Below are 13,543 nucleotides of genomic sequence, written 5' to 3' on the forward strand. Positions count from 1 at the left end.
CCACGCCTGTACTATGCATGATGCAGGATGAAGCTCGTACTAGGCATGATCTACGCACGATGCATTTTTAGTTCACCGGACCAAATATGTTCATGTTTTATGTAAAAAAAATCTAGGTATAAATGAATATCATCTGGTTTGTTTGAGTTTGCATTAAATTTTGTCATTTTGGTTGAATTTCGCTTGAAATGTAACCGGACATATGTGGCTAGCTTTGGATGGCCACCTCCTGCATCCGTGGCGGCGAACAAGTCCCCACTTGTTCGTGGATGGATACTGGAGCAAATTTACATGTCAGCGTTGGAGATTCCCTAAAGTGACGTACCTGGGCTATAAGAGATCCCACATTAGATTTTTTTCCCTGGTTGAAAGAGAGAGATGATAAACGGGCTGTAGAATTACAACCGGCTGTAGCATGTGTTCGAACATGTTTTGTGAGAGAAAAAGATGGGCCGCATATCAATAACATACTAGTACGACTAACTATTGTACACGTGACTATTAGTTGGGCTATATTTGACATGACAACTTCATATAACTAGTTGTTGGCCCGGAAATATGCTATTAGAGCAAGCCCTACAGGTCCCAAAAAACATACCGTGAAAAACTTCATATAACTAGCTGTTGGCGCTGGTCCTTAGGGGCACGTGTACGAAGACTTCCTGGTTGTCACCGACAAGGTCAGGCCGGCTACAGTATGGGAGCGGCGACAATGGCGCGTCGGCGGCTCGTTCTGGCGGAGGCAATGGTCGTTCGGTGGTCCATGAACCTTGATGTAATTTTTATTATGTTTGAGGTGATTAGTACAATGTAGTGTGCCCGCACTTTCCAAAATTTAAGTTTGACCATAAATTCAACCATCGAGACCGACTGCGGCGGAAGTAAAAATTATAGTACCGAATTCGTGTCGAAATAGCAAATTCGTTGGTATAACCTTTGCTCCCGTCGTAGTCACTTTCGTTGTTTAAATTTATGGTCAAACTTAGATCCCGGAAAACGTGTGCACACTATATTGTGAAACGGAGGGAGTAGATACATGATCCTTTTGGAAAAAAACGAAAGTATCTTGCGCCCACGTACATATGGCAGAAGGCCCACTCCCACTTGCACCCAATCCTGCATGCATGCTGTGCTTGTTGTATATATCGCCCACGGCCGGGAATTATACGCTGGATCCTACTGTACGTGTTTAACCAATAGATCCATGCATGCACACGCTGCTGTCACCTTTGTCACCGGAACACGCGGAGCATATAACAACAACACGCAGCTGCAAATCTCCCTTGAAATTTCTCCATCCCACCAGTGGCCTAGTATATGAACAGTGTTTTTTGATGGATTGGCCCACCCCAACAAGGTTTAATAATACTCGGCCCTATTTTTCTGGCTCCACCACTGCATCCCACTCCAACCAATAGCATGTGTACGTACTGAAATCCACTACTGTAGCCACGGATATACTACCTCGTATATCTGTACACACATTTTGAACACAATATATACCCTTTTTTCTATACACCCATTGGCCTAGCATATATTCTCAGATCAGGCCAGCCCTTACCACGCACTCCTTCTTCCTCCTCCATCGCATCCTAATCCTACCTAGCTAGAGCTGCCGCCATGAACCTAGCAGCTGCCTGCACCTCGGTATCTTCTTCTCCATTACGTTTAAATTTCGTTCTAGAGCAATAAGACCGCGGCTGCTGATCGATCTCTCCCTGCTAAGCTAGATGGAGATGAAGGCCAAGCCGGTGAGTGGCGGAAAGAGGACCAGGGCGACTGGCGACACGGCGGCACCGATGGAGAAGAAGAGGTCCGAGAGGCAGAGGAGGCAGCGCATGAAGACGCTCTGCGACAAGCTCGCGTCCCTCATCCCAAAACAACACTTCCCCCACGCTGTAATGAAAGAACACACTTCTCTTCACATGCTAGCTTGTTCCCTTTTTTCTTATATAGTTGATTGATAGCTAGCTAGTTGTTTCTCTCCAATTCTCCATGCTTATTATCTCATGATCTCGTCCTCTCCAGAAACTATTGAGTTTATATATTGTATTGTGAATATTTAAGTGGAGAATGGTAATTAGGAGTGTTTGCTGGGCATTTATTTTCACATTAGGTACTACTCCCTCCGTCCAAGAGTATATTTTTGGAGCTCATGGCATGTCGAGGCACGGTATAGAAAAACAAGTGCAAAGTAAGAACACATTGCTTTTTTTTTCGATTGATCCACACAGCCATATTATTAAGCAAAGAGTACAAACACACTGTCGACTAAAGGATATCCACAATTTTTTTTACGCAAGTTTTAAATAGTGGATTATGGCAAATAGCAGAAGAAGTGTTAGCGCGCTAACTAGTGCTATAGCGCGTTAATTGGTGGTAATCGACTTAGCATGATGCCCCTCTAAACGCTATAGCGCCCAGATAACGTGATGTTTGAAAGTATGGGCTTACACAAGATGATATGAATAATACAGTGTCAAATCCAGAAGGTTTGTTTTGTGTAATCACATGCATCACCATAAATAAACTGGGAAAAAATACAACTCGTCCATTATCAAGATTATCAGCCAAGGAAATCATGTCATCAAATAAAAAAAATCACTTCATAATATGTTTATATTATTGTTCCTTTAATGCATATATATGATACATTGAGCCAGCTAGGCAGCCTGGATGTGGCGGCATCATACATCAAGAAGCTCAAGGAACGGGTCGATGATCTACAACACAAGAAGGTCTCTGCACAAGCCATAGCTACGTTACTGGGAGTTAGTGGCATCTCGACGCCCACTATCACTGCTACCACAAGCAGCGGTGCGGGGTCACCAGAAGGAGGAAAAAAATTGGAGGTATCACCACGGGTAGTGGATGTGCGGCAATACGACGATGAAAGCATGGAGCTAAGGCTGATATGCAGCACAGAGAGGCCTATCAAGATCCATGAGGTGATCACCATTCTTGAGGAAGAAGGGGCTGTCATCATTAACGCTAATCACTCTGTTGCTGCCGACAGAATATTCTACACTATACACTCCCGGGTACGTACATACACACGCTGCAAAACATAATGCGCACACGAGTCCTAGGATTAAGGTTTCGACCAATAATTAATTATACCAATAAAATATTGTTCATGAGGCATGAAAATTGTATCATTAAAAGCATTATTTGCTGATTAAAATGATTTTTGTGTCAAAATATTATTTTTCCTTTTTGGAACCTTGAATCGATAGCCTTAATAAAAATATGTGTTCATACTCATCTCACGGGTAATGTTAGTTTCTAAGTAACATTATACTGAATTAGCAACATATGTACAAGTAAAATGCACAAAAGAAAATATAAGAGTGTCCCTGTGCGTATGTGAATCTGCGGAACTATAGATTCCTCTCCAATCATTTTCTTAGGCTATAGAATGATAGAAAGAAAAAGAAGGAGGAAAGCTAGCCCAGAAGTTTGAAAACAACCTTGGATGTACACAACATGACATACACATCTTTACTTATGTCTTCATTTTTTGTCCCTCTCTTATGGCCTGAATGTATGTGCTAAATTTAGTTAGACGCGGCTGGAAAAAAATTGCTTGTGTGATGGAGGATTGGTTAATTTCCATCTAAATATCAAATTATAAAGTTATCCAATTTGCATCAAATTAAGTTAACTGATTTCATAAATTTCTTTCTTGTTATTTTACAGGCTTTCAGCACAAGAATTGGTATAGATGTTTCAAGAATTTCCGAACGACTGGGAGCATTGGTATGATAGTAAGTCAATTTGTGTAAAAAGTAAATATAAACATCCCAGAAATGGTACATGATGTCTATTCATTAACTAACTACCATTAGGGGTGGAAACACCTTAACTATAACTAGTAAAAGTGTTGAACTCACAACATTATCAATGTATGCAAAAAAAATGTGGACCAATCTTCGATCTATAATCACCCTCTATAATTTCTATAAACAAGTTTTGGGCAATCATAGCTTGTTGTACTACATGTTAAATACTCCCTCCGTCCGGAAATACTTCTCATCAAAATGAATAAAAGGGGATGTATCTAGATGTATTTTAGTTCTAGATACATCCCCATTTGTCCATTTTGATGGCAAGTATTTTCGGACGGAGGGAGTATAAAATATATAATCACCTTGTGTAATTTCTATTAACAATAACAACAACCACCACCACCACAACAAGCTGCATTGATATTTGTCGACCAGTGCATCTCCCTCTGCGACTCGAAACAGGTTTACGCCCTGCTTTACATATAAAGCAATAACCGAACCAAGTACACGGCCGAACGATACAAGATGGTGGGTATCTCTCATACAATGTCGATCCCCTGATAAACGTATCAAGCAGAACTGCTACGCTACCAAAAGAAAGCAAAGAGAAGCCGGGTACAAGGCCACACAATGCCCTAAACACCTAAGCTCAATGACAACGCCCACAGGAGGGAAAATGGCGCAAAGCGTCGCCGCCATCGAGTCCAGAAGAGACAAGGGTCTTCACCCAGAATCCTTGCATGAAGAGGAGCACCATGACGACGTCTTCAAGACGAAAGTGACGCCCGCAAGTGTTGCCATCATCGGTGCCAAAGTGCAGAGGTTTCGCTCGGTAGCTCCCCCGTGCCACACGAGGTCTTCAGGACAGGCACAATGAGTTCAGCTCCCCTGGTCCGGATCGGGGTGACGCCGCTACAAAGGACAGGGGGAGCGCCTGAGCCACCCAGCGCTATCCCCATGCCACCCACACGACCAAGAGGGAGAGCCACCGCCACCGACATGGTGCCCAACTGAGGAGCCAACCATGCGGACCGCCATTCGGAGCTGCCGCTCCGACATCCATGTCGTAGCCACCACCATCCGTCCACATCACGGAGCAACAACCATGGAAGGATGAAAGAAAGGGATCTCCTTTCCTTCCTAGCCCGTCTTCAGTTACCAGATCTGGGTCGATGCCCCCACAGTAAGGGGCGTCCACACATGCGTCCCCAGACGGTCCCGATGGACCGGGGGGACACAACCCCGTGACTACCGATGACCACCGCTGAGCCCGCTCACGCGACGCCTCAACCATGGCCAGCGTCGTCGATCTGCCGGACATGATAGCGAAGACCAGACCACCATCACTGACCATTATGCCCATGAAGAGATCACGAAGGTCACCAACGAGCACACCTTGGGCCAAGCCCGACCTCTCCTACCCAAAGCACAAGTTTCGATTGGCCCTGAGCCCAGAACAACTCGCCCAAGCAAAAACCCTAGATCTACACCTACCACATCACACATCCAAGAGAAGGAGGTCCACACCTCCCCGTGCCACCTGCAGAGTAGCGACAGGTTTCGCATGGAAGCTCCCCCGTGCCATACGAGGTCTTCAGGACAGGCGCAATGAGTTCAGCTCCCCTGGTCCGGATCGGGGCGACGCTGCTGCCAAGGATAGGGAGAGCTCCCGAGCCACCCACCGCTATCCCCATGCCGCCCACTCGACCAAGAGGGAGAGCCACCGCCACCGACATGGTGCCTGATGTCTACTACACAACCTTCTTCTTGTAGACATTGTGGGCCTCCAAGTGCAGAGGTTTGTAGGACAGTAGCAACTTTCCCTCAAGTGGATGACCTAAGGTTTATCAATCCGTGGGAGGCATAGGATGAAGATGGTCCCTCTCAAACAACCCTGCAACAAAATAGCAAAGAGTATCTTGTGTCCCCAGCACACCCAATACAATGGTAAATTGTATAGGTGCACTAGTTCGGCGAAAAGATGGTGATACAAGTGCAATATGGATGGTAGATATAGGTTTTTGTAATTTGAAATTATAAAAACAGCAAGGTAACTAGTAATAAAAGTGAGCAAAAACGGTATTGCAATGCTTCAAAACAAGGCATAGGGTTCATACTTTCACTAGTGCAAGTTCTCTCAACAATGATAACATAAATTAGATCATATAAAAATGCCTCAACATGCAACAAAGATTCACTCCAAAGTCACTAATAGCGGTGAGGGAGTTCTGGACTAGGGGGTGTCCGGATAGCCGAACTATCATCATTGGCCGGACTCCAAGACTATGAAGATACAAGATTGAAGACTTCGTCCCGTGTCCGGATGGGACTTTCCTTGGCGTGGAAGGCAAGCTTGGCGATACGGATATGTAGATCTCCTACCATTGTAACCGACTTTGTGTAACCCTAGCCCTCTCCGGTGTCTATATAAACCGGATGGCTTTAGACCATAGGACGAACAACAATCATACCATAGGCTAGCTTCTAGGGTTTAGCCTCCTTGATCTCGTGGTAGATCCACTCTTGTAACACACATCATCAATATTAATCAAGCAGGACGTAGGGTTTTACCTCCATCAAGAGGGCCCGAACCTGGGTAAAACATCGTGTCCCTTGTCTCCTGTTACCATCCGCCTAGACGCACAGTTCGGGACCCCCTACCCGAGATCCGCCGGTTTTGACACCGACATTGGTGCTTTCATTGAGAGTTCCTCTGTGCCGTCACCATCAGGAAGGATGCCTTTTCCCGTCTTTAAAGACGGCACCGTCGTCGAGGGAGCTTTGGCCGCCGGCCAGACTATCCGGCTAGGCGGTTTTCTTATGACCGCCTGTTCGGCCACCGCTCCGACAATGACCTCTCAGGTCATTAAAAGCGATCTTCACGTCAACTCTGAATTCGCCGAGCAGCTAGATCCGATTGATTTCTCCTCCGTAAACGAGCACTTGGATCGCATCGCCGCCCTGGGAGTCTCTACCGACTACGATCGGATTGGGCTTAAAACCGATCTGAGAGAAATTAACTCTCCCCAGGTTACCCACCATGTTGTTGTGGTAGAGGAACAATGCGGCGACTCTTCTTCCATGTTAAAAACCAACTATGTCCGGATTCCCGATCCCTCCATGCCGGATTCCCGCTGAAGGACGGACGCTAATCAAATACTGAACCTAAAGTCAGGCATCGGACCAGATTTGTTGGAAAGCGTCCAGCAAACCAAGCTTTCGAATCCGGAAGCTTCTTGGCCTTTGAGCCTCGGATCGGGCGGGGTTCCGAACTTGATTCCACCCGCCCACCCAAACATAAGCAATCTATCTCAAATACGGCAAGAGCCCGATGAAACAGTACATCATTCCTGGGCCAGATTCCTCCTGGTTATGAACAGGATAAAGGATTGCCGTGAAGAAAGCGCGATTTCAATCTTCTGCAACAATTGCACGGACAAGGGAATCGTAAACGCCACCAGTCGTCGTGAAGTTACATGCTTCGTTGACCTAGCGACCATTGTACAAAAATACTGTGCGATGGAGAGTGCCTGGAAAACCGAAACTAGGTTTTGGGACAATCCGGCCCTGAATACAACCCTAGTCCAAAATAAAAGGGTGCGTCATACTCAAGCACCTGGGTTAAAAACCAAAAAGCAAAAAACCCCTAAAGGGTACAGAACCGTACTGGAGGGATGGCTCAACGGACCCTGCAAAATCCACATCACGGAGGGCGCCACTCCAACACATAGCCTTCGAGCATGTTGGATATTACGGCCAAAAGTGACGAAGGCTTTTTAGCCCCGGGCAACCAGCCCAGCAGCACCAGTACGGTATTAACAGTCTTCGAGACTTTCGCATCAAATAACATACGGAAACGAACAATCCGCAGCCTCGCCGAAGTCTACCAAGTAGTAACAACAAATGACACGGCTATCACCTTCAATGCCAGCGACGAACCTAAATTCCGAACAGCTAGAGCACCAGCCGCATTGGTCCTCAACCCGATAGTGGACGGCTTTCATCTTACCAAGGTACTCATGGATGGCGGCAGCGGATTAAACCTCATCTACGAAGAAACTCTTCAAAAAATGGAAATTGACTGGAGCCGCATCGAGCGGAGCAGCACAACCTTCAGGGGAATAATCCCTAGTCGAGAAGTACGCTGCACAGGAAAAATCACACTAGATGTAGTGTTCGGCTCGCCGGACAATTACAGGTCCGAAGAGGTCACGTTCCAAGTGGCCCCATTCGGCAGCGGATATCACGCCTTGTTAGGGCGAGAGGCATTCACAATCTTCCAAGCTATACCCCATTATGGGTACATGAAGCTCAAAATGCCCAAACCCAATGGAATAATCACTCTCGCCAGTGATCCAGATACAGCACTCCGCGCTGAAAATAAGACAGCCGCACTGGCCCTAGAGGCATTATCCGAAGCCCTAGCAGCAGAGGAACTAACTACGCTGCGCTCCACGGTGGATAGGGACGATATGATACTCGACAAGAGGTCCAAGTCCACCTCTTTCAAACCAGCAGACGAAATAGTCAAATTTCAGGTCCATCCAACGGACCCCACAAAGACGGCATCCATTGGGGCACAATTAAATCCTCATGTAGAAGCCGCACTACGAGAATTCCTCCGGGAAAATTGGGACATTTTTGCCCGGCACCCTTCAGACATGCCAGGAATCCCATGCAGGCTGGCAGAGCACAGCCTAAATATCCTAAAAGGATTCAAGCCAGTCAAACAAGCTCTTCGGCGATTTTCCGAACCCAAAAGACAGGCAATGGGAGAGGAGCTAGCCAAGCTCTTAAAAGCCGGATTCATCAGAGATATCAAACATCCGGACTGGCTAGCCAACCTAGTAATGGTACCAAAAAAGGACAAATCCTGGCGCCTCTGCGTCGATTTCAAAGACCTTAACAAGGCCTGTCCAAAGGACCCTTTCCCTCTCCCTCGCATCGACCAAATCATCGGTGCTACCGCAGGGCACGATTCATTGTGCTTCCTCGATGCATACTCCGGATACCATCAAATCAAGATGACGGAAAAAGACCAGGCCGCAACGGCATTCATTACTCCATATGGGCCATTCTGCTTCAACACAATGCCCTTCGGACTCAAAAATGCCGGCGCAACATATCAGCGCATCATTCAGACATGTCTGGCTACCCAGATAGGCAAAACAGTAGAGGCATACGTAGACGATGTGGTCGTCAAGACCAAACACGTCGACCAAACACGTCGAAACTCTAGTAGACGACTTGAGGGTGACATTTGACAACCTCCGAGCATATGACATTAAGCTCAACCCGGAAAAATGTGTCTTCGGAGTAGCAGCCGGAAAGCTTTTGGGATTCATTGTATCCGGTAGAGGAATTGAAGCAAACCCAGCCAAGATCCGAGCTCTATCACAATTGGATATCCCAAAAAACCTCAAGAAAATACAAAAACTAACTGGGTGTGTAGCGGCTCTAAGCCGCTTCATCTCCCATTTGGGAGAAAAGGCCCTGCCCCTCTATCGCCTCCTCCGGTGCACCGAACACTTCGAATGGACGGATGCTGCCATGGCCGGACTCGAAGAAATCAAGGCCATACTGGCAACAAATCCGGTCCTGGCCGCGCCCAACCTGGGCGAACCTATGTTATTATATATCGCAGCAACACATCAAGTTGTCAGCGCGGTACTCGTCGTCGAACAAGAAACAGAAGGGCACAGATTCCCTCTTCAAAAACCAGTGCACTACGTATCCACTGTCTTAACTCCATGCAAGTCCCGGTACCCACATTATCAAAAGATAGTGTATGCGGTGTTCATGGCATCCCGGAAGCTGCGCCACTACTTTCAAGAGTGTTCCATAACGGTGGCCTCCGAAGTACCTCTCAACGATATTATAAACAATCGCGACGCAACGGGCAGGATTGCAAAATGGGCCATTGAGCTCTTACCATTTGACATAACCTACAAACCACGGCGAGCTATAAAATCGCAAGTTCTGGCTGACTTTGTCACCGAATGGACCGAAGCCGAACTCCCTAAAGAGTACGACGCGTACTCCAATTGGATCATGCATTTCGACGGATCCAAAATGTTGGCTGGCTTGGGGGCTGGCGTCGTCTTGACACCGTCCAATACGTACTTCAAATAATGTACATGGACTCCAACAATGCAGCCGAATACGAGGCCCTTCTACACGGCCTCCGTATGGCAATCTCCATGGGCATTCAACGCCTAGAGGTGTGCGGGGATTCAAACCTCGCAATATCCCAAGTAAATGGAGACTTTGACGCCAAAGATCCAAAAATGGCAGCTTACCGCAACACCGTCCTAAAAATGTCAGCTCGGTTCGAAGGACTCGAATTCCACCATGTAGCCCGGGATAATAACCAGGCAGCAGACGTGTTAGCACGCATCGGCGCAAAACGCGACGCCGTCCCTCCAAACATCTTCCTGGAACGGCTCTTTAAGCCATCCGTATTTTGGGAAGAGGAGTCCGGAAATAACAATCCAGAGCCAGCTGGAGCACCTAACTCAGACAATTCTGACACAATCGGCGGCTCAGCAAATGAAATAACACCTTCAGCCCACGTAATAATGGCAGTAATTGCCCCGTGGATGGAACCATTCCTAGCCTACTTAATTAGCAGGAACTTCCCGAAGACCAAAATGAGGCCCGCTGCATAGTTCGGCAATCTAAAGCCTACAAGGTCCATGAGGGAGAACTTTATAAGAAAAGCACAACCGGAGTCCTTCAAAGGTGTATCTCCAAAGAGGAAGGGCGTAATCTCCTGGCTGAAATTCACGCCGGACTTGGCGGGCACCACGCTGCAGCCCGAGCCCTTGTAGGAAAGGCCTTCCGTACAGGATTTTATTGGCCAACAGCTCGGGCAGATGCTCAGGACTTAGTCCAACGATGCGTCGGTTGCCAGCCCTTTGCTAATCAGAGCCACATGCCACCCACCGCCCTCAAAACTATACCCATCACCTGGCCGTTCGCGGTCTGGGGGCTTGACATGGTTGGACCCCTTAAAGGGGGAACCCACAAGCACAAATACTTATTGGTCATGGTGGACAAATTCACCAAATGGATTGAAGCCGAGCCGGTTAAAACGGCAGAATCCAGACCTGTGATAGATTTCATATCCGGGGTAGTACATCGTTTTGGTGTCCCCCACAACATCATCACTGACAACGGCACGAATTTTACGGCCGACGAGGTTAAACTCTGGTGCAAAAATATGGGCATCAAGCTCGACTACGCTTCAGTCTATCACCCCCAAACTAACGGTCAAGTCGAGCGAGCAAATGGTCTAATCATGAGCGGCATCAAACCCAGACTAGTGCGGTCCCTCAAGGAATCTAACACGCACTGGGTAGAGGAGCTTGACTCCGTACTCTGGGGGCTGCGGACCACGCCAAACCGAACTACCGGATTCACACCATTTTTTATGGTGTACGGCGCAGAGGCAGTTCTGCCCTGCGATATAATTCATGACTCACCTCGCGTGCGCATGTACGAAGAAAGAGAAGCCGAGCTGGATCGGCAGGACAGTTTGGACGCCTTAGAGGAGGAGCGGGACGTGGCAAAAGCTAGTTCCGCATTTTATCAATAGCAGGCTCGAAGATATCAAAGCAGAGAAGTACGGGCCAAAGCTTATAATGTTGGCGAACTTGTTCTACGCCTGCCGGACAAGAGAAAGGACAAACTTAAGCCCAAGTGGGAAGGTCCCTTCATCATCGACCAAGTCCTGACCGGCGGAGCATACCGTCTACGTAACGCATCTGACAACCGACTCAAGCCGAACCCATGGAACGCAACCCGTCTTCGAAGATTCTACGCCTAACGCCGGACTCAGAGTTCGTCTCACTCCTCCGTCCACCCTTTTACATTTTCACTGTCTCTTGCCCCCCTCCTTCTTCCCACTTTTTTTCCAATACCTTTGATAGGATGATTTGCGCATTGTTCGCACACACTTGATGTGCTCCTAGCACTCATTATACCTGGGGGCTTCTTTAACAGAAGCTTATTTATACGGGCTTTATGCCCAACACATGTGTCATACTTCCGCATGTACCTTTTATTCACCATCATATGCATCGATATGACTTAAGTTTTGGCCAAGCTGGGTTGCCTGGCTCCTGTGCTTAACCCTACGTTCCCGATTGTTCGGCTAGGAGGTAAAGGGAGCACCTCTGCGATTGTTACTGCCGGGTCAGCCGGATGTGTACCTCAGACTGGGTGAAGCCGAAAGCTAGCGTTCTTAAGAGAATATTCGGTCGGTGACTTGAAAGATGATTTATTACTTACTTATTTATTTGCCCCCAGATGCTTTTTCTGCTATTTTCGCAGTCCGGACATGCACTTTAGGGCGCCTCCCAGGGAAAGGAACCCTTAACGGAACTATTCTCCCTGGAAGATGTTTCTTACTAACCATGTAATATAACATAGCTAGTTGGGCACTTGTCTGATAAAGCAATTATGACCCCGACGCCTTGTCTCCACGAATGCCCCAGTTCTTCTATAACTGTAAGGTTATTCGGACACACTCCGGACTGTTGGGTCCCGAGGTTGAAGCGAAAAGGTCCGCAAAGACAAACGATCTACAATCCGGCTAGAAGGCATTTTACATGTCATTTCAAATTACATCGTCAAACTGACTGATTGTACTCCTCTTCAATCCCATCTAACATGCTGTCTAATTTACAGTCCTGTTGGGAATATTTCGCGGCCAGTTCTACTTGGCCGTACATCAAGCTCACAGGGATTCCTTCCCATCAGGCCCCGCAGGTCCGACCTCGGCCATGTGGTTTGGGTCAGCCTTCGGGTACCGCGTCTTCACCATGGCCCAGGCCTCCCTGGCGCCTTGACGGCATGCCGATATCTTCCACAGACGAAGGCGTCGCCGTGCTCCCTGAAGCTTCTCAGCAAGCCCTCCAAGGCCCTCGGGTAGGGAGACGGAAGGCCATAAAGCCTGAACGACGCCACTCATCGCCTGCCGAACACGTTCGAGCAGTTACACCAGCTCGGGAAGTTGGTCACCCGTTGAACCAGGCATTTCCTCCGCAGGGCGACCTGTGAGCACACCTAAAGACACATTTCTGTCAATCAACTTCCTCGCCGAATTCTTCTTTTCAAAGGAATTTGCTCAAGCACTTACTATAAATGCCGCGACGAAGCCGCTGATTCTCCTTCACGGAGCCAGACAGCTGGGCCCGAACATCTTTCAGCTCTTCTCCTAGCTGGGTGTGGGCATCTTGGAGCTTGTTTCTCTCCTGCTGAACCTTCATAAGCACCCTCTCGCCGGCCTTTAGCTGACGCAGTAGCTGTTGCTTGTCCGGATCTAGTCCGGCGCCCTCTGCAATATTATTGTCAGATTGACGCACACGCCGCACTTTGTTAACTACTTATCTTTTCGAAGTACGTATTACCAGCGGGGATCTCTGTGGCTCCCCCTGTGGTGGCTAGTGCGGCCTCAAGTTGGGCCTTGCACTCTTGGAGCTCCTCGGACAGGTGGGTATTCTTCTCCGTAAGATCCTGCATAATAAATGATCCTTAAATCAGTTATTTTAACTATTTTAAGTCTCGGGGGCTACTAGCATATATAACTATTAAAATTACTTACCCGTATGTCCTTCACATACTGCTCCGTGGCTCTGGTTAAACCATCTTGAGCAGCACGGAGGTGCGCGTTTCCCGCATCAAAGGCATTCAACGCCTCCGGGGAGAAACACGCGTCACGAGGAACTGTCCGGCGACGCCTGTGATTCATG

General features: G+C 47.8%; 1 protein-coding gene across 2 annotated transcripts; it reads left to right on the forward strand.

Moving 5' to 3' along the window:
• The first annotated feature begins 1,506 nt into the window (after positions 1 to 1,506).
• On the forward strand, positions 1,507 to 4,016 carry LOC119274230 (transcription factor bHLH168-like). Of its 2 annotated transcripts, none has more exons than XM_037554895.1 (4): positions 1,507 to 1,647; positions 1,731 to 1,898; positions 2,649 to 3,041; positions 3,700 to 4,016. In XM_037554895.1, exons 1-4 carry the CDS (start codon positions 1,621 to 1,623, stop codon positions 3,763 to 3,765), a joined length of 654 nt encoding a protein of 217 aa, XP_037410792.1. In that variant the 5' UTR covers positions 1,507 to 1,620; the 3' UTR covers positions 3,766 to 4,016. The 2 variants fall into 2 exon arrangements, with proteins under 2 accessions (XP_037410792.1, XP_037410793.1); XM_037554896.1 differs by having other exon boundaries at positions 2,664 to 3,041.
• The last annotated feature ends 9,527 nt before the right edge of the window (positions 4,017 to 13,543 follow it).

The sequence above is a fragment of the Triticum dicoccoides genome, chromosome 3B (genome assembly GCF_002162155.2).
Source record: "Triticum dicoccoides isolate Atlit2015 ecotype Zavitan chromosome 3B, WEW_v2.0, whole genome shotgun sequence".
NCBI lineage: Eukaryota > Viridiplantae > Streptophyta > Magnoliopsida > Poales > Poaceae > Triticum > Triticum dicoccoides.

Coding starts and splice junctions, on each gene's coding strand:
- LOC119274230 (XM_037554895.1), top strand. CDS start 1,621: ATGAACCTAGCAGCTGCCTGCACCTCG. Junction 1,648..1,730: donor TAGCAGCTGCCTGCACCTCG/GTATCTTCTTCT, acceptor CTGCTAAGCTAG/ATGGAGATGAAGGCCAAGCC. Junction 1,899..2,648: donor AACAACACTTCCCCCACGCT/GTAATGAAAGAA, acceptor ATGCATATATAT/GATACATTGAGCCAGCTAGG.